Genomic DNA, 27,435 nt, shown 5'->3' on the forward strand with positions numbered 1-27,435 from the left:
TCAGTTCCTGAGTACGGAGGCAGGCATTCAGAAAATAACTTTTAGAGATTTCTTTGATTTGGGTTATGTCAGTTTGTCTCATTTCAGGTGCACAGAGAAATCCCCTTGGCTATCCTCATCTTATGGCTTGTGGCTTTTGGCAGGTGGCAAATATTTTCATACTAAAATTAAAAACAAAGCTTAGAATTAAAAGAAAAATCTAGGAGAGTAACCACAGGATACACTTTTCCTAAAATTTAAATGCCAGGTCTTGAAACTGAAAAGATTTTAAAAGTTTCCCATGTCCCGAATGGTATGGGCTTTAAAACGGAGGGCAGTTTGCCTTGGAGAGAGAAAAGAGAAAAAGAATAAAGAAAGTGAGTCTGAAGGTTCTGAGGTTAAAGGCCTAACTTTCTTCTAGGAGGGCCAACTTTCCACAGTCTGGTAACCGGATAGGCAGGTGTGCGTGTACATGCATGTGTGTGTGTGTGTGTGTGTGTGTGTGTGCGCGGGCGTGCACGCACATGTGCCTTTCACATGATTTGTGTGGCTCCCCACAGCCCCTTTCTCAGCCTGGGTGGTCCACCAGCTGTGAGCTGAGTTGTGGGCCCGAGTAGAGGGCTAGCCTGGGTTAACTCCTCCCTCTCATAGGTCAGTCACCATGGGCTTTGGTCAGAGTCCTTAGGTCTCTTCAAATGAGCTTGGGCAGAGAGCTGGTAAGACATGGCAGGACCACCTAATACATCCATCTTCCTGTAAGACTGTCAGGACAGTCTCCGTGATGGGCTTGGGCTTTCAGCACTGTCTTTTGTCACTGTTTTCTCAAGACCCATTGAGGCTTACAGAGCCTACAATGGACAGGAAAAGTAGAACAAAATTATTTATTCATAATATTGAGGCAAAATGGACACAGGCTGAAGCAGGTGTCTCACATGAAGGGCTGGGAATAGTGCCTTTGTTCCCTTGCCCAGGGCAAGGGTAGCACTGTCTCTTCTTCACTTCCCATTTACTGTCTGCCCCTGTGAACTGTTACACATTGGTTCCCAATTTAGGTGCCTCTCTTTACCACTAGAATACATGCTTCCCTGTGGACAGTGTAGTCTACATATGGGCATTGGGCTTTGAAATCCAATTTCTAGCAGTATAACTGGGGCCATTCATTTCACCTCTGTGAGCTTCAGATCCTTGTCTGTAAGACAGAGATGACCTTGTCTGTAAGACAGCTATTGTGTTTCCCATAAAGAGTTAGCATGAGCATTAAATGAAACTAGATTTATAAAGCGTTTGCATTGTGGCTGGCATGTGGTAAACACTCAATAAATATATCACTATAGATACACATCATTATTAGATCAGGCTTTCTATCTTCTATTGGCCACTCTGCTGGAGTGGGCGCATGTGAATGCATCTAGAAATCCCATGAACAGGTAAACTGGTCAATATTTGTTGCATCTATATAATACCTGATAGTGGCTTGTTTTTCATTCTAAAATGTTTATTTCACTTAACAAATATATATTGGGAAACTTCATTTAACCAGATACTCTTCTAGAAGGTATGTTTAGATTGGTGAAGAAATTGGTAAAACCACCGGGCCCTTGAGAACCTACTTGTTGATGGTTGAGATTTGATTCCATTGTCTTCATCAGTGCAACTCTTTTCCCATTCTAATTTTACCAGAAAGAAAGCCTCAACTAGATGCTAATCTCTCCTTAACACTTCTTGATTCATGACTGATTACGAACCCCCCCATTTTATACAAGGAGAGTGTGACATGGCTGATGTCATCAAGAATTAGGGCTGGGACTGGGGCAGCCATTGACAACAGGGGGTGGTGGAATGAATTTTTGTGTGCCAAGGTGCACAGTAAATATTTGAAACCCTACAAGTCTCAATCTTAATTTAGAAGGTTTCCTCTAGTTTTTAAACCCGGCCCATTACCTAGCCCTCTGCCCTGCTTATAAGAAATGCCCAATAAAATTTTCTGATTGGTTAATTAAAGAGATAAGAGAGAAAGGGTTTTTGTTGTTAAAAATCCATGCTATGAATCTTTTATTTGAACATTACTCAACATTATTTTCTCTCCATAACTCTCTCTCTCTCCTTCTCTCTGTCTCTGTCTCTGTCTCTCTCTCTCTCTCTCTCTCTCTCTCTCACACACACACACACACACACCTCTCACGCACACATGAACACATACACCTCCCTAATTTCTTCATTCCTCCCAGTTAACTTTTCTGCACCAGACACTGAAGCTCCTCGGGATACTGAAATGAATAAGACACGGTTCTTGCTCTCAAGAATCTCTTTATAGTTCCAGCAACTTATCACCTGCAGACTTGCGATAAAAACACAAAGATGTTTATCCCTGAGGCCATGGGGCCTCCAGTTTACCTTTGTAGCCAAATATACCTTTCTGAGAGAAAAAACTGAGATCAGAAACTCAAATACTTCTTCAAAAAGAACCTCTTGCTTTTGAATGGTGCTTTGTATCCTTAAATGAGCTCTTGCCGAACATGTGAGGTTGTGTAAGTGTGCACTGTACTAAGGCCTTGACGGAAAGGGTGAATAGGGCTGAAACCCACTGGTGCTCCTCTCATCAAGCTATTACTCTGGTGTGGGGCTGCATCCATCCATCCAGAGACAGAGGAACCCATTTCTCCACTCAAAGGCACCATCTGCTCCAAAGACTGCTCCTGGCCCAGAGTTGTGAAATGGGCCTGAACTGGCCCTGGATTTTGCTTGGCACAGAATCACAGCCTCTTTCCTCTCATTTTGACCTTCCAAGTGGTAGCCCCTGCTCTATCCCCAAACTCTTGGTGATCATGGGTTTTCTTGCTGCACTTCCTTTTTCCCATATTTAGACTTTCTGTAAGGTCTTTTTAAAGTCCCAAGGAAAACAGTAACCTTTTCTGTCCCTTACCTAAGTTTCTCTCCATAGCCTCGATTTAAAAGCGCTTCCCTCTGTGCCAGTGCCCTGTGTGCCCAGGCTTTTCTTTGGTGTCTGAACATCTGTTGTGCTACTTTTCAGATCTGAAATTTTCACAGCACTCCAATCTCCTGGCATTCACTTGCACCTCTCCCCCTAATCTCTTTCTTAATTCCCAGGCTTTACCAGTCAACACAAGAGCTCTGGAAAAGTCTACAGCTCTTGGTCCAGCCTTGCATCCTTCCATGCCAGGAACTGGATTCCCCTGTCTGTTCAAACCCACTTTGTCTTCTGACCTCCTTCCCTGCCTCTATGACTAGGTATTCCAGATCCATGAGCTATTTGGGGACAGGGTTGTATCTGGGTGATCTTCTATCCCAGAACTGGACATGGTTCCTGGTGCACACCACGTGCTCAGCCAATGTATGTCACGCGAACAGATGGAGAAGGCTACCTTACTCGAGGTGACCCCAATGCTCACACAAGTCTTCGCCTCCTGCTCCTCCTTGTTTGGCCAGGTGCTGAGGTCTGGTGGTTCACCTCACAACTGCCTCTCCTATTCTATCTTTCTCCACTACAACCGTCCAAAGTAGGCCTCTGGATTTGCACCTGGAATATTGTACAATGTCCGACCAGTCTTCCCTTTTTCCTTTTCTCCCTCTCTCCTTCCTTTCATCCCTTCTCTCATCTTTGTCTTTTCTCCCATTTAACATAAAATCTAGTCCATTTTAATAATAATAACCTCCATTTAATGCCCATGTTCTAAGAAGCAGACAGTGGTTTGGGTCTGTCCACCTATCATTATTCATTCTTGTAGACTAGCCACCAGCCTGGTATATATCATTATCACAATTTCACAGAGGAGGAAATGGGTCCTCACAGATTGAATATGACTCACCCAAGGCTACATATGTGGAAGCCTGTGCCCTCTGCCTTCTCTTTGTCAGGCACTGTGTTAGCTGCTGGGGATTCAGAGATGAGCAAATCCAAAGGAAGAGCCCCTATGTCCTTAGAGCATACATGGGGAGGGAAGACAGAGTAAGAAAAAAGGACCAGGCAGGATGAGAAGTGTTTTGATAGACATGTGTTCCCAGTTAAGAGATACCAGAGCCCACGGAGTGACTGAGTCTGACAGGGCTAGGAAGGCTTCTCATGGGAGATGTGGCCTGAAGTAAGTCTTACAGGATGAACAAGAGCTTTCCAAGAGGTCAAATTGGGGGTGGTCGGGGATGAGCAGGGAGAAGTGCAGTATGTGTGTGGAAAAGGAGCAGGAAATGCAGGAGGGAAAATATGGGCTCAGAACTCCTGGTAGGGAGTTTAGCCTGCATCTTTTAGGATGAAGGGGTTGGAGGGTCACCTGAGGCTTTAGGCAAGAGAGTAACATGAGCAGATTTGTGTTTTAGAAGGACCATGTCATAGATAGTGTCACCAATGGACTGGAGGTGAGACTGGTAGGAGAAGAGACACATCAGGAACTATTGTGGAAATCCGGAAAGAGAATAGAAGGGTCCACGAAATCAGGGAGGGGGTGAGTAGAGAGGAAGGTTAGATCAGAGAGAGAGCGTTGTTGGTTGTGGTGACTCTGTGGAATGGGGCAGCTTTCTGGTTTAGTTGGTTGGCTGGGAAGACATCACTCACAGCTCATCATGGAGATCAGGGGAGGTAAAGCAGGTTTGGGTGTGTTTGTGGGTGCAAGGCAAAGGGAATGGTGGAGGTAAGGAAGGGAAGGTGATATATTCACTAGCAATGTGGTGACCTTGAGATTCCTACCTAGGTACTTGCAGGCAGTTGGATGGTTGAGACTGCAGCTCAAGAGAGGGTTTCTGGGGGGTGAAGCGTGTAAATTCTACTCTTTTTTCAAAGCCATTTAAACTGGTTCTCAGACTAATGCACCGCTCATATCATCATATTGAGAAAATACCCAGCTTTGAATGAACTATTAGCATCTCACCCATAGATTTGAAGCCATCTAAAATAGAAGAAAAACTGAAGTGTAGTTGAGAGCAGATACAAGAAATATCTCAAAAGTTGGCCCTAGAAGATTTTGTGATTGATTATTTTTGGGGTTAGGCGTCAGAAGATGGGAAGATGAAGAAAGGAAGTGATCATGCCTCCCAAGATGACTTCTCTGTTTATACTTCTGTCTTGAATTTTCTCTTGCTCCAACTTGGGGCAGAGAGTGGTAACTTCTACTGCAGAAGCATCATCTGGCACTTCTGGGCATGTGGCATTTCTTCCATTTCTCTTTTCTTTTTGGTACCCTCCCACAATGCAGAGTAAAATTCAGCATACACTGTATGTACTATTATGTAACTCATCCATATTTTCTCATGGGCCTCCCTTGCCAAGGTACATGAAGTGCCTCCATAGTACCTCTCAGATCAAGGCTGAGTTCCTCACTCAGCCACCTGAAGATACTTCTTCTCAGGGACCTCTAGCTTGATTTTCTATTTGATGAAATGCTGCCCCATCATTTATAATCCATTTTTGTTTCATGCTTAGTAATGATCACACTCAGATTCCAGGAAGTGCTAACCAGTAGAACTTTCTGTGATGATGGAAATATTCTCTATCTGTGTTGTCCAATACTGTAGCCGTGAGCCACGTGGGGCTACTGAGCACTTGAAAGGTAGCTGGTGCGACTGAGGAACTAAATTTAATATATTTTAATTCATTTGCATATACATAGCCACTCACAGCAAGTGGATACTGTGTTGGACAGCACATATTAGGGGGTCCTTCTTTCTCTCTCTACTGAAGTAAGGGTGGGTTTCTGATTTTATGGAAGCCCTCACTTCCCACTTCCCCAGAGTTTTCTGTAAACACTTAGCAACTGCCTTCTGACTTCCCACCTTGCCTCGTTTGCCCGCAGCCCCTTCTCCAGCCCACAGCCTGGCTCAGATCTCCTTCCCCCAGGGCTGGGAGCGTGCACTCTGTGTGCAATGACTGGCTCACAAGCGAAGCTTATCACAGTTTTTATTTTCATTATGAGAAACAGCTCCATTAATAGTAACAGATTTCTTTGTTTACTTTATCTGGGAACAAGTCACATCCACAAAGAAGAGAGACTGTTCAAAGGAGCTAACAAGGAAATTTAGCCCCAAACAAGTCAAACTTAAAGCCCATCAGGATTCCTTCCTTGATATTTGAATCATTTCATGATAGGTCTGGCTGGTAAGCAATGCTGAAGGCCAAGGTGGGAGATAGCTCTGACATGGGACAGAAAGCTCCCTTAGCCTTAGCCACTGGCTCATTGGAGCCTTAGCTGTCACCTCTGCAGTGTTTGGGACTAATTCTAGCCTTGTGGAGGCTTGTACAGAGCTATCCACACTCAAACTGCGGTGTGTAGCCATACCACTCACAATGAGGATGAGAACAGGTACTCAAGAAGCATTGGGTGGAGGTGTGGGTGAATGGTATCACTTCTGGAATACAAAAGAGGGTCAGTCAAGGCCTTGACCATATGCAGGCAGACAAGGTGGTTGCCTATAAGGCACAAGGGCATCAAAGTCCCTGTTGGCCAGGTCTGAGAACATAAGCTTTCCATACCTCCTCTTGCTTTTGCCAGGCCATCCTATGATGCACAGATATTTCTAAAGGATGTTTTGTTTTCACATGTTTGTCATTGTCTTTGCCACAACAGAGCATAAACATTTCACAGAACTAACCACAGATGAATATCCCAGCAGCTAAGTGCTGTGCTGAGTTAATTCTTTTCAATTATAGTGTCTTTTTGGCTTCTGTTTCCTCCATCCCACTCCTTCAATGCTGTTTGAGACCTGTGGTTTCTCCCATTGTGGTTCTAACAATTTCTTTGGGTCTCTGGGGGTGGCTCAGGATGCCTGAGTCCTCAAAACATTCATGTGACATCTGCTTGTTTCTCTTCCTTCCTGGGCTGGCTTCATGTGGTGACATCACCTCAGAAGCCAACTAAAGGCTCCTCATTATGCCCCTGTTAGGAAGGTGGCCCTCCCTCCCAAGTCTGATGCTGCTTCAGGTAAATGGTCACATTGGGCTAGGCTATGCTGAGGCTTTTAAGCTGAAGGAGAACTCCCCCAAATTTGCTGGAATGCCTCACTCTTCCATTTTTAAACAAATTCTGTGTGAACCATTCTTTTCATTTCTGCCTACAATCTATCCTCGTTCTAGGACAGATAGGAGTCTTTGCAAGTAATGGTCTCTGACCTAGAGAGACAGAGCTGTATACAGTTCTTCAAATTCCTTCCTCCCATTGTATTCTTGCCAAGACCCTCCTATCATTCTTTTAGATCATTTACGCAGACTTACAGTACGTGACTAGCCTCAGAGTGGCTGTTCTTTGAGTGACAGGTGGAAGATTGGAAGATCATGAAGACAGTAGTTAACTGAGGAGCAAGATCTAAGATAAAATTCTTTTTTTTTAATGTTTATTTTGAGAGAGAGAGAGAGCATGAGCAGGTGAGGGGCAGAGAGAGGGAAAGAGAGAATCCTAAGCAGGCTCCGCCCTCTTAGCACAGAGCCCTACGTGGGGCTCCATCTCACTAACCGTGAGATCATAACCTGAGCCGAAATTAAGAGTTGGCTGCTTAACTGACTGAGCCACTCGGATGCTCATAAGATAAAATTCTTAACTGGGGTGCTAGGACACACTGATACAAAGCAAACCCTTTGCAAGCATGCTGCCAAATTGGCATCAAAATGTCAAATGACTTTTTTCTGCAACTGAGTTTCTGCACTGTTAAGATGATATCTGTCTAAAAGGAGGAAGAATCAAGTATGCTTTGTCCCCTAGTGTACCACATGCTATGATCTCTCCAATCTCTAGTGGGAGGTGAGGGGTCACTGCAAGTTACAATGTATGTGACAGGAACAGAGGCTCCTTGTGAGGATCAAGGGAACAGAGTCCTCTGGAGACAGCAATACAGGACTGAAGGGTAAAACATGTAAATAGGGGGATAACTCTGAATACGATTAGTCTGTGATGTCATATGAAATTCTGGTATCCGGAAGTATGCCATGAGCATAGATAAAGTTTGAAAACCACAGGCCTACAAGGAGATAGAAAGAAAGGAGTCAAAAGCAATAGGAAAAGTTGTCGATTCAATGCGTTAAAGATAGGAGAAGAAGTTGATTACAGAGCAACATTCTCAATTGCAGAGGGAAGTTTAGGAAGCTGTCAGAGATGATCTCCAACCTCGTAGCAGGAAGTAATGTCACCTGTTAATAAAACTAACAAGTGACTTTAGCTTACTTTGGACCAGGTACTATCCAAGTTATAGATATTTATATATGTTAGCTTGTTTAATCTCCACGATAATTCCATAGAATTATTATCCTGTTAACAAGCAAGGAAACTGAGGCTCAGAGAAGTTGTGTAATGTACTCAAGCGTCCAAGAGCCAGAAAAGGAAGAGCTGGTCTCCAACCAGTCTGGGTGAAATGGGCAAGAGTGAAGTTGGCTGCATTCAGCTGCATCAAGAATGTTCCACGGACCTGCAAAAGCTGAAGAAAGGGGCTGTAAGACAGAGACTTCTTCCATCAAGGATAGGAGTGCAGGCACTGGGGGCTGGCAGCATGTAGCCAGGATGGCACTCTGATGTGGTGGAACTCTGTAGAAGGGCACTGTAGAACTGGCAGGAAAGAAGGGAGGTGGGGCTCGGAGGATATGTTCAGCAGGACCACAGGCCTGCTGATGGATTGCTGGGGAGGGAAAGAAAGGAGACAGTTATCCCACCCCGGAGTTACCTTGGAGACAAGCTGTGGACACTTGGATCTGATCCAGTGACAACAGAGCTCTGGTGTGAAAACAAAAACCAACTGCAAGATACCAAGGGTTGAGGGTCTGAATTCAAATTCCCCTGCTGTTTTCTGCTGGCAGATTTCATTTTCCTTTCCAGTGCTTGTGTGTCGTCAGCGCATGGAAGGGCCCATCTGGCTGATCTTGTGGTAGGAAGGCAGCTACAGTGAGGCCCCTGGTGGAGCATAAAGGGCTGTAAACACTCTCAGAGGGCAGGGGACAGAGTGGCACTCAGGGACACTGGGCAGGAGCATTCAAGGAGGTGCCAGCTTCCTGCACGTTGGGGGCGTGGACTGGGCAGGGGGTTCGGGGCCTGCTGGGGAGGCACGCTGCCGGACGACGCGAGGTCCCAGCGGGTGCGCCAGCTCCTGCCCTGGGGACAGTGCCCGGCCAGCTTCCGGCTGCCTCTGCAGCTGCGTGGGAGTCCCCGAACCCTCCGAGCGGGCACTGTTTTCTCTCTTGTCAGATACCGACTCCCACGCAGGAAAAAGGAAGCACCTTTTGTCAGATGCTGCGGCCACTTCCTCTTCAGAAGGCTCCAGCCAGCCTTTCTCTTTGCAGAATGACGGGGCCGGCCTCGGGCTCCGGACTTCTTACGCATCGGGCCTCCGGCTGCCTCCGGCTTCCCTGTCCCCGGCCAGCCCGCGTCCTGAGCAGGCCCCTCGGCTGCCCCTTGGGGGTTCGGGGCTTCGTCCCTCCTGCAAGCCCGGCCCCGTGAGCCCGGCCTGACTGGGACTCGGCCCCCTGGGGCTCCCTCTGTGGCCTCGGCGCCCACCCTCTCTGCACGCCGCTTCATGTCCCTCAGCCAGCCTGCCTGTCTGTTCCTCTCCACAGCTCGGTCCAGGAGCGTGATGACCGGCGAGCAGATGGCCGCCCTCCACCAGCCGTCCGCCCCCAACCCGCTGGAGAGGCCCATCAAGATGGGCTGGCTGAAGAAGCAGAGGTCCATCGTGAAGAACTGGCAGCAGAGATACTTTGTGCTGAGGGCGCAGCAGCTCTACTACTACAAGGACGAAGAGGACGTGAAGCCGCAGGTACCAGACCGGCTAGGCTGTTGGTCCCTGTTGGCAGGGCTCCCCTGTGTGCGCACGCAGGTGGGGAGGCACCCGCAGGCCTTCTCCCTGGGACTGGACCCGCATCCATCCGAGAAGTGTTCCCTTTCTCCTTTCCACCAGTTTTTAGGCAGGTAAACTGAGTCGCAGAGATGACAGGTGATCCTCCACGGCCAAGACCGGGGGTGGGCACTGAGGAGCTTCCCAACCGCAGCCCTTAAGTCAAGGCTGGCGACATGGTCTTGGAGGGGTCGCGGTGTATGAGGGCTCAGAGAGTGGATTTGTGTTCAGGAGAATTGGTTTGTTTGATCGACCAATATTTATTGAACATCAGTTATGTACTGGACATAGGTACATATGTCCAGGATGTTCTGGACAGGTTGTTCTGGATACTTGAAATCAACCAGTGAGTAAAACAGATAAAAGTCCCTGCATGTAGAAATTAGAAGATAAGGGGAAAGACAGAAAGTAATAAATAAGGAGAGTATGTGGTTTGTTAAGAAACAACTAGTTCCAAGAAAAAAAAAAATGAGTTAAGGAGAGATCAACCATTTGGGGGATGTGGTACAATTTTACAAAGGGTGGTCAGTATGGCTGCGGAAGAGAGGCAATTAGTCAGGTGGGTCTCTGGGGAAAGAGGGCTTCAGGCAGAGAGGAAAAGCAGTGCAAAGGCCCGAAGGTGGAACATGTCTGCTGTGCATTGGGAATAGCAAGGAGTCAACATGGAGGCAACGGAACTAGGGAATGAGATGGGGTCAGAGAGGGGAGGGCAGACTTGAGGGTCACAGTGCAGATAGCAAAGAAGACCACTACACTGAGGGCTATGGGGAAGCACTGGGCTATGGGGAAGTAAGGGGATATTCTTTGGCTTATGTTGTAAAAAGATGGCTCTGGCTGTGGTGTTCAAAATAGATTCAGGGCCAGAGGCAGGAGGCATGGTGGTAATCTAGGTGAGAAGTTGTGTCATTTAGAATGTCAGTGGGAATTGTGGGCTTGAGGAAGATGATCAGGTTCTGGGTATACTTTGAAAGCACAGCAAACAGAATTTCCAGATGGAATGGATGGGGTCAGAGAGGACTTTGGTCCTAAATCTTGGGACTAGTGATTCCTCATGCCAAAGTAGTGCATGAAAGTGAAAGGGGGTGCCATTAACAATTATCCTGGGACCCCAGGTTTAAACTGCATGTCTTGGAGCAACCAGGATGACTGGCCACCCCATCTAGAGCTCATGTTTGTGGAGGTGGAAGAGCGGGGTTGGCCAGAAGGAGCTTATTCGGGAAGACAGATTCCAGAACCTTCCAGATTCAGAAAAAAAGCCCCAAGAAGGGTAAGGATATTGAGGCTGGATGGCAGGGTACGTAAAGAAGCTAGACAGTCATTTTGGGAGAGTGCAGTTCTCTTTAAGAATAAACTTCGGGATCTGTGACACATCAGCAGCACCTGGTTAAGCAGGCCCTCCACTTGAGGGCTGTGGGTGTCGGTCACCGCAAAGGTTGGAGAAGGGCCAGAGACCCCACCACAGACTGGGTTCTTGCTCAGTGTCCTGTGCCTGGTAGCCAGACTTTCTTTTACTTTACGAACAACCCAGGCCCTATCAGAACCAAGCAGTTATAGGCTAAGGTGATGGTGAGTAGCCGATGTAGGAAGTCTTCCCCTGTGCAGATTGAGGGAGGCAGCACTAATACATTAGCCTTCCCAGATCAGCAGAAAGGATGGCTCAGTGGGGTTTATTTCCATGGGGTGTAGATGGTGAGAGGTGTCATATGTCCAAGCTTGGGTTCTTTTCCTGGCTCTTCTACTGTCTGGCCATGTAATTATTTCATTGTTCTGGGTCCTTCTTTCTTCTTTTGTAAAATGATACCTGGCCTGCACTTATCACAGGCTCAAAATAATATGAAGCATGTGTAAAAAACTGTTTTGTGAAAACATAAACTGATGTCAAGGGTTAAATAAATTATTGGAGGTCCTAGCTTCTCTCCTTTACTTCTGAAGGAGGGAACTCAAAATCCTCTCAGGATTAAAGTAGCCTAGGATAATTAGGTAAAGCTTCTTCTAGGATGCCAACTATGTTTTTTTTTTTTCCTAAAGGAAATCTGTTAATACAATATGATCAATAGGTTGAGATCAATAGGGTGAGATCAATAAGTCAAATAAGGAAAAACTACACAACCCCTAAATTGTGGCTGCAAGAAGCATTTGATAAAATCAATTACTCATTTCAGTTATAAAAAGTTTTTAAAAGCTTTTAGGAGTAAGATGATAATGTATTAGAAAGAAGATTTTATTTTATATAGATGTGTTTTTTTTTTTTTTATCACAAAAGCTATCTGTGTGCATGGCAGAAAATTTGGGAGATGCAGAGAGCACAAAGCAGAAAATGAAAATTATCCCATTAACAAGAAATAACCACCTAAATCCTCACTTCTTCTAGTTCTTTCTATACATATATAATTAGAAACTCGCTTATTCTAAATACAAATTAGTATAATAATATTCTTTAATTTAAAAATTAATGATAAGTCGTAAGTTATTATTAAATATTCTTCTACAGTATAATTCTTAATGGTGGCTGAACAGTCTATTGTATGGACATTCTATAATTTATTTGGGCTGATGTTTTTATATTATTATTACAAATAAGAGTTAACTGGGCATCCTTGTCTGCTTTATATCCATAATTATTTCATTAAGGTAAAGGAAAATCTATTAAAAATAAGGTACTTTTGGGGTGCCTGGGTGGTTCAGTCGGTTAAGTGGCCAGCTCTTGGTTTTAGCTCAGGTTATGATCTCACAGTTCGTGGGTTCGGGCCCCGTGCTGGGCTCTGTGCTGACAGTGTGGAGCCTTCTTGGGATTCTTTCTCTCTCCCTCTCTGTCTCAGCCCCTCCCTTGCTCACACACACACACACACACTCTCTCTCTCTGTCAAAATAAATAAACTAAAAAACAAATTTAAAAATAGAGTACTTTTTAAAAAAAATGTTTTTATTATTTATTTTTGAGACAGAGAGAAACAGAGCATGAGCAGGGGAGAGGCAGAGAGAGAGGCGGACACAGAATCCAAAGCAGGCTCCAGGCTCTGACTTGTCAGCACAGAGCCTATTGTGGGGCCCGAACCCACAAACTGCAAGATCCTGACCTGAGCTGAAGTTGGACGCTTAACCAACTGAGCCACCCAGGTGCCCCCCCAAAGAATAAAGTACTTGTTAATGCTATCATTTAATGTTGTTTTGAGATTCATAGACATTGCAAACATCTAGAAATGGCATAAAAATTACAGACATTAGCTAAATTCTTGGAAAAAAGTAAAGGTATATTTCTATGCTATGTTTCATACCATTCATGATTCTGGATAGACTAAAGACTTAAATGTAAAAAAAAAAAAGTTCATAAAAATCCTAGAAGAAAATGCAGTTATCTGCATAATCTTTGGAAGGCAGGTGTTTTTTAAGCATAGCATAAGCAACAAAGACAGCACATGGGAAAGACTAATTTAATTGCATAACTAAAGATGTCTGTATCTTAAAAACCAACATCATAAAGTGAAAAGGCAAATAATAAGGAAGAAAATATTATATGTATGAATATCATAAACAAATATTCTTAATATTTAAAATATTCTTTCAAATCTATTTTTAAAAGTCCAAATAGTTCAATAGAAAAATGAGCAAATGACACAAATAGACAATTTACCAAAGAAATATAAGAGCCAATACGTGTATATAAAAAATTCAGTCTCAGTAATAATTAAAGACATGCAATGTAATCTAACAAGGCATCACTATCCCCTTAACAAATTAGAAAAGATTTTACAGAAATTTCAGTGTTGGTAAGGACAGGGAACAGGAATTATAATGCACAGCTGATGGAAATGAAAATCTGTACAACCTTTCTGGAGTGTAATACATGCCTTTTTAAAAATGCAAACTCTTCAGTGCACCTGGGTGGCTCAGTCAGTTAAGCATCCAATTCTTGGTTTTGTCACAGGTCATGATTTCATGATTAGTGGGTTCAAGCCCTGCGTAGGGCTCTGTGTTGATAGCATGGAGCCTGCTTGGAATTCTAATAAATAAATAAATAAATAAATAAATAAATAAATAAATAGACTTAAAAGTTTTTGCAAAATCTTAGACCTTGCATTTCTGATTCCAGGAATTTAACCAAAGTGTTTGCTTAAGACTGATGTGGATAATTAAAAATCCCTGTACAGATTTTTACCACTGTATTGTTTTTAATAGTGATATTGAAAACAATGCCCAGTAGTAGGGGCTAAGTTATATCAAGGAATTTTTATATATTTATACAATAGAATACAATTCTGCTGTTTGTGTCCTAAATTTATATTTTTTGAAATAGAAAGATATGCATAATATTGCTTTGAAAACAAAACCAGAAAAAGCCAGTTTACATCAGGGGATGATGTATGTACTAATCCCATTATTGAGGGAAAAAATAATGAATCTGTATTTATGGAAAAAGGCTGGGAAAGAAATACACAGACCCATTAATAGTGGTTATCTTTGAGAACTGGAATTTCACACAATTTTTAATTTTCCTCTTTTTTGTCCATTTTCTAATTTTTCTATAACAAAGGTATAAATTAGTTATAAATTTATTTATTTTTATTCAAATTTTTTTGATGTTTATTTATTTATTTATTTATTAAAAAAATTTTTTTTAACGTTTATTTATTTTTGAGACAGAGAGAGACAGAGCATGAATGGGGGAGGGTCAGAGAGAGAGGGAGACACAGAATCCGAAACAGGATCCAGGCTCTGAGCTGTTAGCACAGAGCCTGACGCGGGGCTCGAACTCACGGACTGCAAGATCATGACCTGAGCCGAAGTCGGCCGCTTAGCCGACTGAGCCACCCAGGCGCCCCTGATGTTTATTTATTTTTGAGAGAGAGAGACACACAGCATGAGCGGGGGAGGGGCAGAGAGAGAAAGGGAGGCACAGAATCCTGAGCAGGCTCCAGGCTCTGACTTGTCAGCACAGAGCCTATTGTGGGGCCCAAACCCACAAACTGCAAGATCCTGACCTGAGCTGAAGTTGGATGCTGAGCTGAAGCAGGCCCCAGGCTCTGACCTGTCAGCACAGAGCCCAACATGGGGCTCAAATTCATGAATTGCAAGATCATGACCTGAGCTGAAGTTGAGGTTGGAGACTTAACCGACCGAGTCACCCAGGCGCTCCTAAATTAGTTGTAAATTCAAAAAGAACATGCACACATTCTATTCCTTTAAAAATCTCAAACAGAAACCCCAGTGATCTTGGAGCATTCAGATGAAAAAGGCTCTCATGTACATTGATGATATGCAAAAAAGTTGGCAAAACTTTCTAGAAAACCTTTTGGCCAGATTTCTAAGAGTGACAAAAATTATCATATGCTTACACCAAGTCAGTTTGGTTTTAGGAAGTGATCCAAAAGAAATAAGATACATGCAGTGCTGTTTATAATGAGAAACTTTGAACCTAATGTCCAACAAAGGAGAATGACTAAATTATGGAACCTATATGACAGACTCTTGTGCATACTCCCCGGGAAGCTTGGGGCTCAACAGAAGGCAGTCTAGGTGCATTTTCTTCCCCCGAGGTCTCAGCAAGGTTTGTCCAGCTTTAACAGCACAATGCTCTGTAAGTCTATAACTTACCTTCATAGAACTCATTCCCAAAGGTTCTTTGTTGGGGAAACTGTTTAAAACAGAACCTCAGCAAACTGCCCTCAAGTCCCTACTACAATGATGGTTCTAGACAATCCTCGATTAGTTGTCCCCTTGGGTCATCTCCCGGCTTTCTGGGACGTTCCCGCAGGTGGCTGTCAGTGGTGGGAAAGTGTTTCACAAAAGGCTTTCTGGTGGTGAGCTGATAATGATGCAGCATTAGCCAATATCCGTGGTGTAAATGCCCCATCATGGCTGATTCAAGCTGCCAACATGACATCACTGAATACAGAGTTGAGAAGAGACATGCGAAGCACAATGTTTCACAGTACTTTTACTGCACAGATAGATGTAAATAACCACACATACAGAAATAATAGTAAAATCTAGTAAATAATTAGGAAACTATGAATTCTGGGTATTACCTTTTTTTTTTTAAATAAAATAGTTCATCGTAAGCTTATAGAATTTAACTTTTGATACCAGCTGTGGTTAACAGCTGGCTCACATTGTTCTTGAGAATGTAACAGTTTGTTCTTGTGAGCTGCTGTGAGCACACCACTGCCGGGCTGTCCACTCTGCTTCATTGCCCTAGGACTTGTGGCCTCCAGCACACATGCCCACCTCCTTCCATCTTTGTACAGAGTCCACCCCAGTCGACTGGCTGTGCAGGTGAAAGGGACAGTTTGGTCCCTTCCCTGCCTGGGGCCATTTCCCTCCTCCCCATCAGTGTCCCCACCACCACTACTGTCTCAGTTACCGCTTCCCACTCTCCTCTCTTCATTCATGATGTTCAGGGCTCTTGTGCTCAAGCTGAGAAAGGGCTAGAGGCACCTGGATGGCTCAGTCAGTTGAGAGTCCGACTTTCAGCTCAGGTCATGATCTCACGGTTTGTGGGTTCGAGCCCTGTGTCGGGCTCTGTGCTGACAGCTCAGAGCCTGGAGCCTGCTTTGATTCTGTGTGTGTGTCTCTCTCTCTAACCCTCCCCTGCTTGCACTCTGTCTCTCTCTCTCTCTCTCTCTCTCTCTCTCTCTCAAAAATAAATAATAAACATTAAAAAATTTTTTAAATAAAAAATTTTTTTTAACGTTTATTTATTTTTGAGACAGAGAGAGACAGAGCATGAACAGAGGAGGGGCAGAGAGAGAGGGAGACACAGAATCTGAAACAGGCTCCAGGCTCTGAGCTGTCAGCACAGAGCCCGACGTGGGGCTCGAACTCACGGACCGTGAGATCATGACCTGAGCAGAAGTCGGACGCTTAACCGACCAAGCCACCCAGGCGCCCCTAAAAAAATTTTTTTTTAAAGATGAGGAAGGGCTTGCAGTTTTTCATTTATGTCTTGGTGGGAATAAGTTTAACTGATGGTTATTTCTTCCAGCAAGTAAGTGGGACTTGTAAGTAAAGCCTTACTTGTCATTCTGAAATTCCACTGACTGGGATTTGAATCACAACTTTCCTATTAACTCGCTTTGTGATCTTGGATCAGCTCAGTAACCTCTCTGACCCTTACTTCATCTCTGCATTGGGGAAAACAACAGTCTGCCCTTCACAGAGTTTTTATGAAGATTTGATATGATAGTGTATTTAGAGCATTTAGCACAGAGCCTGGCACCTAGTAACTGTTCAATAAATGGTACTAATATATTTTGTATTTTATTTTTACTGTTTTGGGATGAAGGTGATTTGGGCATATCAAATAATAGCGTAGAGAGGTATTTAGAAGAGGCAGACACCTCTGAAATTATACTTTCCTTTTCTTCTGCCAGGCAGTGCTCTTTCTTGTTTAAAAATAATACAGCTTTTGGGGTGCCTGGGTGGCTCAGTTGGTTAAGTGTCTGACCTCAGCTCAGGTCATGATGTTGTGGTCTGTGCGTTCGAGCCCCGCACTGGGCTCTGGGCTGACAGCTTGGAGTCTGGAGCCTGCTTCAGATTCTGTCTCTCTCTCTCTCTCTCTCTGCCCCTCCCCTGCTTATGCTCTGTCTCTCTCTCTCTCTCTTTCTCTCAAAAATAAATAAACATTAAAAAAATTTAAAAAAATAATACAACTTTTTATTCTAATGCCATAACTCATGCAAAGTAGGCCAGCTGCACAATCTCAGGGTCATTTTTTTTTTCTGAGGCCACTGATATTATTTAAAGATGATGATGATCATGTAGGTGGGAGTTATTTTTAAGTAATAAAATTAGAGAAATGTAGAAAAATGTGGAATTCCCTTTTATAGATATTTTTTCTTTTTCTTTTCCTCCTTCTCCCTCTTCCTCCACCCCATCCTCCACTTCTACTCTTCCTCTTCTGTCTTATTCCTCCTCCTCCTCTTTTTCTTCTTCTTCTTTTTCTTCTACTCTTTTTCTCACTCAGTCTTAGACATTTTTATTTCTAGACTCTCAAGAAACATTTGTTCTTTCAGGCTCCTGAGCTGATCTGAGAGTTTGTTAAGACTGTCAAAAGTTCGGAAATAACAGAAGTAAAACCAATACATCACCAAAGTAGTAATTAGTAAAAGTTTACTGTGTACACACCAAAAAGACAGTTTGCAAACTGGAAGTTCTGAAACCAAAACATGGAATGAAGCTCAGGGATATATTGTTATAAAGCAGCTTTTTAAGTGAGAAAGCAGTGACTGTTTATTCTTCACAGTGATTACTTACAATGTTAGAATTTCCTTAAATGATAGGGAATTGGTCAGTGATTACAGCTCAAGTTTTGCTTATGATTTCCAGAGGCATAAGCAAGAAATGATCCAGGTCAAGTTTGTCTTGCAAAGTCAGTGAAATGGAACCTTGTTTGTATGACTAAATGGGTTTTATTTGCTCATGGAATTTTCAAGGCTGATCTCTGTTTGTTTTTGATTTTAATAGATTCTTTGATGCCAATCCTGTCCATTCACACTCTGTTCCAAAGACACGTATGTTTACCCAGCTAGCATCAGACACGCTGCTATCATGGCCAGTGAGAAATTCTGATAATTCCTACAAATAAGCTGTGTCCCTTTGTGTAGTCACTTAGACTTCCAAAGCATTGGTTTCCTCATCTACAAAACAGAAGTGACAAGTTTTGCCATGCTTCTGATACGGAGTTGTTGTGGGAATCTAATGAGATAGTGCATGTGACCGTGCCCTGTAAGTGGTAGAGCACAGAGCAAACACATGCTGGAAGTGACTTGTGTTTCTGACAACATACTCGCATAGAAGAGGCCACATGTCCTTCGCGCCCTCACTCTCTGCCATGGGTCCATGATCCTCTTCCCCCCTTCCAGGGGCTGTTGAGCTGATAGGTCCCCACCACCTCAGCTTTAACTCACTTCTGAGATGAATTACCATTTTGTCACTTACTAGCTCTGTGACACTGGGCAAATGTCATAGAACCTTTCTGATTCCCAGTTTTCTCACCTGTAAATGTGCGTAACCATACCTTGCTGGGAGGATTGTTGCAAAGACTAAATGAATAATACATTCAAGGTGCTTAGCAAAGGGGCAGACACTTGGGATGTGCTGCTCAGCAACTCTTGCTGCTACTAAGTACCCCCATCTTCTTGAATGGTTACCTGTGGTTCGGCCCCCAGTGGAATCCCTGGCAGCCGGGCAGGTAGAATGGTATGCCACACTACCTCTGCATACTATCTCTGCAAGGCCTACTAGTCTCTGCCTTGCTTACAAAGATCAGATGTCTGGTTTGGCCAGGAAGTCAGGTGGTTGAAAAAGTACGAGGAGACAGGTGTCAGCGATGACACCCTTTCCCCTCATTCTTCTGTCAAGATCTGTTCTTTTCTCTCGAGGCACCTAGCTTACTCTCAGATAGCTGTCACTTAACTTGACAGAGACCTGAATAGCAGAAGGGCCCCATTCAAAACTGGGATGTTAGCTTTTCATGTTCCTTTCCACCTATCTCCCTCACCTATCCCGTCATTATCCTATCTGTCCTTCAACTTAATTTTAGTTTATAGGTGACCAAATTGCTGCTTATCTTAAGGAGCTAACTTTTGCTCTTTCAGGGTTGCATGTATTTACCAGGAAGTACGATCAAGGAGATCGCCACAAACCCAGAAGAAGCGGGGAAGTTTGTCTTTGAAGTCATTCCAGGTAGGCAACCAAAGTGGGGACAGAGGTACATTATATTCCCATCTTACTTCTGGATCCTAGAAGTCAAGGCTGAGTCTCTCAACCAGCTAACCAACCAACCTAGTAAGAATGCATAGTTGTTCTGTATATAGTTAATGAACCTATACTAGTTCATTAGCCTGCAGGCAAACTAAGTGGGCACATACTTGGTACAACTCTGGAAGCCTTTCGTCAGTGCACGCTTGCAGCCAGGTGTTCCCTAGGCCCTGGGACACTGCTCGGAAAAGTACATCATTCCCGCTCACTGAAAGGAGCTCGGTTTTGAAGCTGAGTGGGACACTAAAATTAATAGTTAAAATATGGGGCCCCTGGGTGGCTCAGTCGGTAAGCGCCCGTTTGGCTCAGGTCATGATCTCATGGTCTGTGGGTTCGAGCCCTGCGTGGGTCTCTGTGATGTCAGCTCAGAACCTGGAGCCTGCTTCGAATTCTGTGTCTCCCTCTCTCTCTCCCCCTCCCCTGCTTGCGCTGTCTCTGTTTCTGTCTCAAAAATAAACATTAGGAAAAAAAAAAGAATCAGAGATTTAAAAAAATAGTTAAAATATAAATTGAGTGATGTGAAACTGTCATTTTGGTAGGTCAAAAATGGTCTACAGTCAGTAGTCACATATGGTTCAACATGACCTAATAAGAAATGACAGCCCCAAATTACTGAGCACTTAATACATGTCAGGTGCTGAAATTCACCTATTGTGCGTGTTAGCAGCGCACTAGAGGGTGCTTTTTCCCAGGCTAGAGTTACCTTCCTCAAATACATCTGGGGCAAGGGGAGGCTGTCTTTGTCTCAAGGGGAATCCGTGTTTGTGTGAGCCTAGCATGCAACTCTTCCTCTGAGGAGGAGGACAGATGGATAGACCGTCAGATAAAAAAGCAAAGGAGTGCAGTTTGGAAAGGAGACCACCTGGGAAGAGCTGAACTTAAAAAAACAACAACTTGTTTTTCTTTGTTTTCTATAGTAATAGCCAGTTTTAGGATTGATTTCTACATTATGATTTCCTCTAGTTATCCCCCAAATACCAAACATTTACATGGCACTAACTCTGTATCAGTCACTATACCAAGTGTACCAAATATATTTCTGCTTCCCCTGTCTCTTGCTCCTTTGCCGGCCCCAGCCCCACCGGGAACTCCAGAACTGCTGGTCTGGCTATGCAGCCAGGCTGACACAGCAGGGGAGGCTACGAGTCCCCTGAGTGGGCTCTCCTTCCCTTAACTGCCTCCTTACCACTCACACAAGGCAGCCGTGTGCATAAGAAATGACAAGGAAGCCAACATAGCAATGAGTTGAGAGTGCCTGGTCTGTAGCCATGCCACCCAGCTCCAAATCCTGGCCCTGCCACTTTCTATTTGTGTAACTGTGATCAAGTTATTTAATTTCTTCCTGTCTCTGTTTCTTTATCTGTGAAATGGGGACAATGATGATGACAGTGAGGGCTGATGAAAAGTATATTTGGCACACTGAGTATAGTGACTAATAGATAGTGCCTTATAAATGTTTGTTATTTGAGAGATAACTAAAGGAAATTATAATGTAGAAACCAATCCTAAAATTGGCTATTACTATAGAAAACAAAGAAAAACAATATTTTTTTAAGTTCAGCTCTTCTTAGTTGGCCTCCTTCCCAGTGGGCACTCTTTGCTTTTTTATTGCATTGTATTGTATTGTATTGTATTGTATTGTATTGTATGTATATATGTATGTATTTATTTATTTATTGTCAAGTTAGCTAACATACAGTGTATACAGTGTGCTCTTGGTTTTGGGAGTAGATTCCTGTAATTCATTGCTTACATACAACACCCAGTGCTCATCCCAACAAGTGGGCTCCTCAATGCCCATCACTCATTTCCCCACTCCACTGCCCCCCCACCCCATCAACCTTCAGTTTGTTCTTCACATTCAAGAGTCTCTTATGGTTTGCCTGCCTCACTGTTTGAAATTATTTTTTCCCCTTCCCTTCCCCCATGGTCCTGTGTAAGTTTCTCAAGTTCTAAAACATATGAGTGAAAACATATGATATCTGTCTTCCTCTGATTGACTTATTTCACTTAGCATAAGACCCTCCACTTCCATCCACATTGTTGCAAATGGCAGGATTTCATTCTTTCTCATTGCCAAGTAGTATTCCATTGTACATATAAACCACTTTTCTTTTGCTTTAAAAAAATTTTTTTTATTACATTTATTTATTTTTGAGAGACAGAGTGAGACAAAGTGAGAGTGGGGGAGGGGCAGAGAGAGAGGGAGACACAGAACCCAAAGCAGGCTCTAGGCTCTGAGCTGTCAGCACAGAGACCGACGCAGGGCTCGAACCCACAAACTGTGAGATCATGACCTGAGCTGAAGTCAGATGCCTAACTGACTGAGCCACCCAGGCACCCTTCTCTTTTGCTTTTTTTATCTGAAGGTCTTTCCATCTCTCTTCCTCCTCAAAGGAAGAGTTTATTTTTTTTCAGTCTCTCCTCTCTGAGAAACCCCCCTTCTTTTCCCACAAGTTTCTTCTAGTCCTAGGGCCCCTTTCCCAGAACAATGTGTGGGATGCAACCATCCATGGTAACATGTGTCCCAGAGCCTGAATTTTCTGTCAAGGGTAGCCCTATCAAGAGCTCTGGCTGCAAATTCGTGGCGGGCTTTGCACCAAAAGCCCAAAACCCCAAAACCCTTGAAGATTGCTGTGCTAGGGTGGGAAGATCTAGCTTTTCATTATCAGTTACACTTGCTGTGGTCTCCTGATGCACATGCATCTGCACGTACATACATCTCATCAGAACATACAATTCTAAGGCAATAATAAGGTAGGGAACCATTTTCCTGAAGGAGCCATGATTCTCAAGTCTTCACCCAACTTAAAATGAGGCACCTTTTGTATTATGATGTAGAGAATGTTTAGTTCTTCTTTTTGTCCTGCTCTTATGCAGGATGATTTCAGGGGCCAGTGCTGGCACAGGAAATGGCCTTCCTACTCAGGGCCCTCTCTCTGTGATCACCAGTGTCAGCTGCACAAAGGCCATGGAGAAGACTTTCACTGTATTCATGCTATGTTTTTTTTATTTGGGGAAGGCAAAAATTTAGGACAAGCTTCCCTCTCCCTACTTACCTCTAGCAGAATAAACTGTTCTCTTTCCACCCAAAGGAAGTCATCAGGGATAGAGAGAGTTATTCCTTCTTTTGCGTTTAATTCTTATACTGCCTTGTGGGTTGTTACAACAAGTTTTTTGAGTACCTGCTATGAACCAGGCATTATTGTAGGAATTGGGAATCCAGAAGAGAAGAAAACAGCCTACATGCAGGTTACAGTCTGATGGGGAAGACTGACAACAAACCAAATAAATGAGTAAATGGAATAGTTTTTATGATGGAATAAGCACAATGGAAAAGATTAAAGGAAAGAAAGAGAAAAAATTCTGATTGAGGTGGGGATGGTTGTGGTTCACTTATCATTTTGAACAGAGCAGGCACTCCAATGTGCCCAACATTAATTGTTTTGTAGGGCAACACGAGATTTTTGAATTCTCTTTGGTTTTGATCTCTTGAGCCTATCTAATACCATGGAGCTTCACCTTTTTTCACCCTTTGGGACCAGAATCCATCCTGTTATCAGGTCATCAGCTTTTTTGGCCAGAAAGGTCAGTCCATATAAGCCCTGGCCATTCAGGAGCATCCTGAGAGCTGGATGTATCTCAATGAAGTAGAGACAAAACTAATGACAAAACTAAAAGATCTCCCAGGAATCAAGGTAAACTGAAAAGGCATGTTTTTGATAACACAACAGAGCGGAGAATAGGTATTATGGTGGAGAAGAGTACCAGATAAATTTTGGCCAAGGTCAAATTGAAAGCAGTAAGGGCTAGTGGCAATTATTGGGAGAAAGACCAGGGGCCTTGCCTTGAGTTTGGTGGTAACTTACTGGGTTCCAATGGGCAGTTCCCTTTGCATCTCTGGACTTGAGCTCCATTAGCTGTAGAGTTGAAATGATACTAGAGCCCATTCTATTTCAAAGGGATATTGTGATTCTTACTGGATTCTTTACTTTTGCTCTGAACACTTTTTACTTCTCATTTTACTTCTGGAAACACCTAGCTCACAGGAATAGTCAGGGCCTCATGGACTGACTGTTCTGGTCAAAAGAGCTGATGACCCAATGATAAGATGGATTCAGAATCAGGTTGTCCCAAAGCATAAAAGGAGGTGGAGCTCAGTGATATTAAGGTAGGCTTTGTAAGGAAACCAAAGGGAATTTGAAAGTCTTTTGTTGCCCTGCAAGAATATACAGGTTTGGGCACAACTGGGGTGCCAGGACAGGCTTTTTTTTTTTTTTTTTTTTTTTTTTGAGAGAGAAATGCCCTGACATTGTGAGAAGAATGGGTTGATGTTTACACAGACACTTTGAAATTTAATAGTATCCTGTCATTGAAAGAGGCTGCTGTTATGTTCTTATCCTTCCCAAGACCTATGTTAGAGGCTTTTCTGCCCCCTCACTTCTCCCTCTCTGTCCCAATTTTTCTTTTTGTCACTTTTCCTTTCTTTCTCTTGGTAGCCTCTCCTTGTTCCACCCCCTTGTCAATTCCACCACCCTTTTATGCATTTGGTAACAAGAACCCAGGAAACATTACATATGTCTGTGAATAATCATGGGTTTAAATTGAAAATTGTAAGGAAGGTCTTAATAAAATTCATTTGTCCATCAGCTATCTATGGATAACCTACCATGTGCAATGCCTTGTGTAGGCAGGAGAGTAGAAATTCTGGATAGGAAGCACTGATTTTGTGAGGAAGACACACATGTGCTCATTGTCTCTCCTTTCTGAGTTGCTGTTACCCTCCCCGTCCCAACAGCTGAGCTTATGAATAGCTTAGGAAAATGTCTGTGATGGTGTGAAGGACTAAAGTCCATCTCATACAGGCTGAGCCTGTCTCCTCTTACACTGACATTGCCCCTTGAACTTCCTCTTCCTTTCTGGGAGGAAATCGCTTCTGTCATCCATAGGAGCAAATCTCAGCCCAAGGCATCCCAGTTGCAAACCACTGATGCTCAATAGTTTATCTATAGAATTAGAGTTTCAGGTGCATAGCTCTTCAGTTCCCTTGAGGATAAGTAGACAATGCTTTGTGTTGTTTGACTGGTTGTTTAATTGAACCAAGGAAGCAGCTGAAGTTTGGCTTCCCTTCACTTTCCTTGTCCTGGCCTCTTACCACTTGAAGACCTTCATTAGTGTTACTTCTTCCTCCAGCCTCATGGGACCAGAGTCGCACTGGACAGGACTCCTATGTCCTCATGGCCAGCTCTCAGGCGGAGATGGAGGAGTGGGTTAAATTCCTTAAGAGAGTCGCTGGCACACCCTCTGGAGGTAAGGACCCTGCAGGCTTGCCTGGGCAGGTGTCTGTGACATCTCAAAGATGGGGAGACCACCAGAGGACAACTCTGAGGCCACACTCATTGCCAAGCATCTAGCTTCCCACCCTCTGTGACCTCAGAGAGCCAACTCTAGATTAGCTGGATGGACTGCAGCCCTTTGTACCTCATCGGCAAATGTGTGTGATGCCCTGAAGCAGCCTTTTCTCCTCTCTGGGCTGCAGTTGTCATTTGTAAAATGGGTGGGTTGGACCAGTTGACCCCAGTCCCCAGCAGCACCAACATTCCGCAGCACCATGATTCTGCCTGGTTTTGGCCTTGTGGGGCCAGAGAGGATGGATGGCAAGAGCTATGCTGAAAGCTAAGAGGAGGTGATCAACACAGGACAGTTGAGTGGCTGGCCAGAGTAGGGGCGCTCAGACTGGGAGAGGTTCAGGAGATGCGTCCGGACTCTCAGGTTCTCGGTGAATTCAGGGTGAACACTTTTCTGGGTTCCATAACTCAGGTGTTTGAGTTTTCTGGGAAACCTGGTGTTGGGTCTGCACTAGAGGAAAAACCGCTATGAAAAAAAAATCTGCAATTAACAAACAAGTGAATCCACTGTGTGTTTTTTCCTTTTATAAAAATATGAAGAACTGATACGGGTGATCTCCACTGACCACTTTCCTTCAACTTTTTAGGAATGCACTTATTTGTGTCAGCTCCAGGATAACTGTATATAACTGTTTTTCGACTGTCCTGACTGTTATTCTGGAAATCATGGCAGTGGCGGGGGGGCGGGGGCTCTTATAGTTCAAATATTAAATATTTATTGGATTGCCCAATGGTTTCTTTAAAAAAAATTATGAGCACCGTAACAATTTTGTGGAAATCTGAAAAAATATGGGAAAACAGTCACCCCTACAGTCAGCAGAGGAATTTTTATGTTTTCCATCCAGTTGGTATTCATATATACATTTCTTTTTTTCCCTCAGAATGACAAGCATGGAATATATACAATTTAATACCTTTTATTTTATAGCTAAAGGGGTTTTCCCATGTTGTTAGATACTCTTAATTAACTCATTCCAGGGATTATTTGGTAACAAAAAATAGAAATTTCATCCAATGATGTTAGGCAACAAAGAAGGATTTACTGGGTAGGTACAGTAGCTACTCAAAGAAACCAAGGGAGAAGTGGTAAGAGGGCTCAAGAGATTAGGGCCCAAGAACTGAACCATCAGCCCAGAACTCACCCTGTCAGTTTCTCTGGGGCCCATCAACTTCGCATTCTGCTTTTCTCTGCCTGCCTGTTTTTGTGTCCTTAGCAGCATTCTGGCACTTACTCCTGGCCCAATCCAGCTGTGCCAGCCCCAGCTTTCCTGTACCTCTCTCTCGAGCACAGCAGAGGCCGAGCTCAGCCTCCACCACCCCATTCCATACTCCTGAGAAGGAGGATCCATCTGGATAGCTGGGGGCAGGAGACCACTTTCAGACTCAGGAGCTGGGGCAGGGAGGTGGTCCTGCAACTGGTGATCTGCCCTGCTGGGCCTGGGAGAGAAGTTACTGATAGGACACCCAAACTCAAGAGTGCTTGCCACAGCCATCGTGAGCAGCCGCATCGTATTACAAAAAGAATAGCCTCCTTTCAGGAACCATTTCCCAGTTCCTAAATATGGTGTTTTTTACTGTGCTAATCAGTCCAAGATGAGGTTTTCATTTATGAAAGCTCTCTTGTATACCATTCAGCCTGGATAATCTTAGCTGTGACCCTCCTTATTGCCCCAGATTGTAAGACTGTGAGCCCCATCGATGTTTCCTGCTTTCGTCAGTCCAGCGCTTTAGGCAGCCTGCATTGACAAGGGTAGTGGACATTGCCTAATTATGCACTTATTCTGAGTCAAAATGCTGTCTCTGTACTATAGCAGCCTCTGTGCCTTATATGGTGCTGGGTTCAGCCTTACCATGATGAGCTGCTGTACTGAGTCCTAATCTACATGGGGATTTCTTCCTTACCCCACCTCAAAAGGCCACCACTTGAGAAGCAAGTCAAGCATAAATCCTGCAGTCAGGGGAAAGTCCAAGGGACGAGAAATAAGAGCACAGCATATTTACTTATTCAGAGAACAGGATTTGTCTCTGACGTGGCATTTCAGATGTTTCTGAAGCCTCTCATGGAATCTGAATGCTAGATCTCAGGATGAGACGGCATTTTAAGACTGAGGCCACGAGGCAAGCCAGACATTTGCTCTTCCTGTTTGTAAGTCAGGAAACTGGTGTCCTGAGAAAATAGATGATTAGTCCAAGGAGCCCAGCTGCCGAGGAGCGGGGCTGAGTCTCCTACCTCTGTAGGCAGCTCTTATCACAGGCTGGTCCCACTTGTAAGGTGCCTCTGATCTGCGGTCCACTAGGTCTGCAGGGCATGCCCCCTGAAATATTGGGAAGTCACTGAGATGTGTTGCTGCTGCCTCTTTCCAGCTCTTCCTGAAGCTTTCTATGGCTTTCCCCACCCAGAACCTGCTCCTTTCTTACCATCTCCACTACCACCATCCTGGTTGACGTACCATTCTGTCTTGTCTGAATTACA

At 44.0% G+C, this 27,435-nt stretch overlaps 1 protein-coding gene across 3 annotated transcripts in view; it reads left to right on the plus strand.

Moving 5' to 3' along the window:
- The window catches only part of ARHGAP25 (Rho GTPase activating protein 25), a 90,113-nt gene that overhangs the window by 31,774 nt on the left and 30,904 nt on the right, over positions 1-27,435 (plus strand). For 2 of the 3 annotated variants that reach the window (XM_015063977.3, XM_053200687.1), the window contains 3 exons: positions 9,518-9,717; positions 19,392-19,479; positions 24,748-24,864. In XM_015063977.3, coding sequence (XP_014919463.3) covers positions 9,518-9,717; positions 19,392-19,479; positions 24,748-24,864 — 405 coding nt within the window. The remainder of the gene's footprint in view (positions 1-9,517; positions 9,718-19,391; positions 19,480-24,747; positions 24,865-27,435) is intronic. The other variant, XM_015063979.3, reaches the window with a different exon arrangement.

This window comes from Acinonyx jubatus, chromosome A3 (genome assembly GCF_027475565.1).
Source record: "Acinonyx jubatus isolate Ajub_Pintada_27869175 chromosome A3, VMU_Ajub_asm_v1.0, whole genome shotgun sequence".
NCBI classification, from domain to species: Eukaryota; Metazoa; Chordata; class Mammalia; order Carnivora; family Felidae; genus Acinonyx; species Acinonyx jubatus.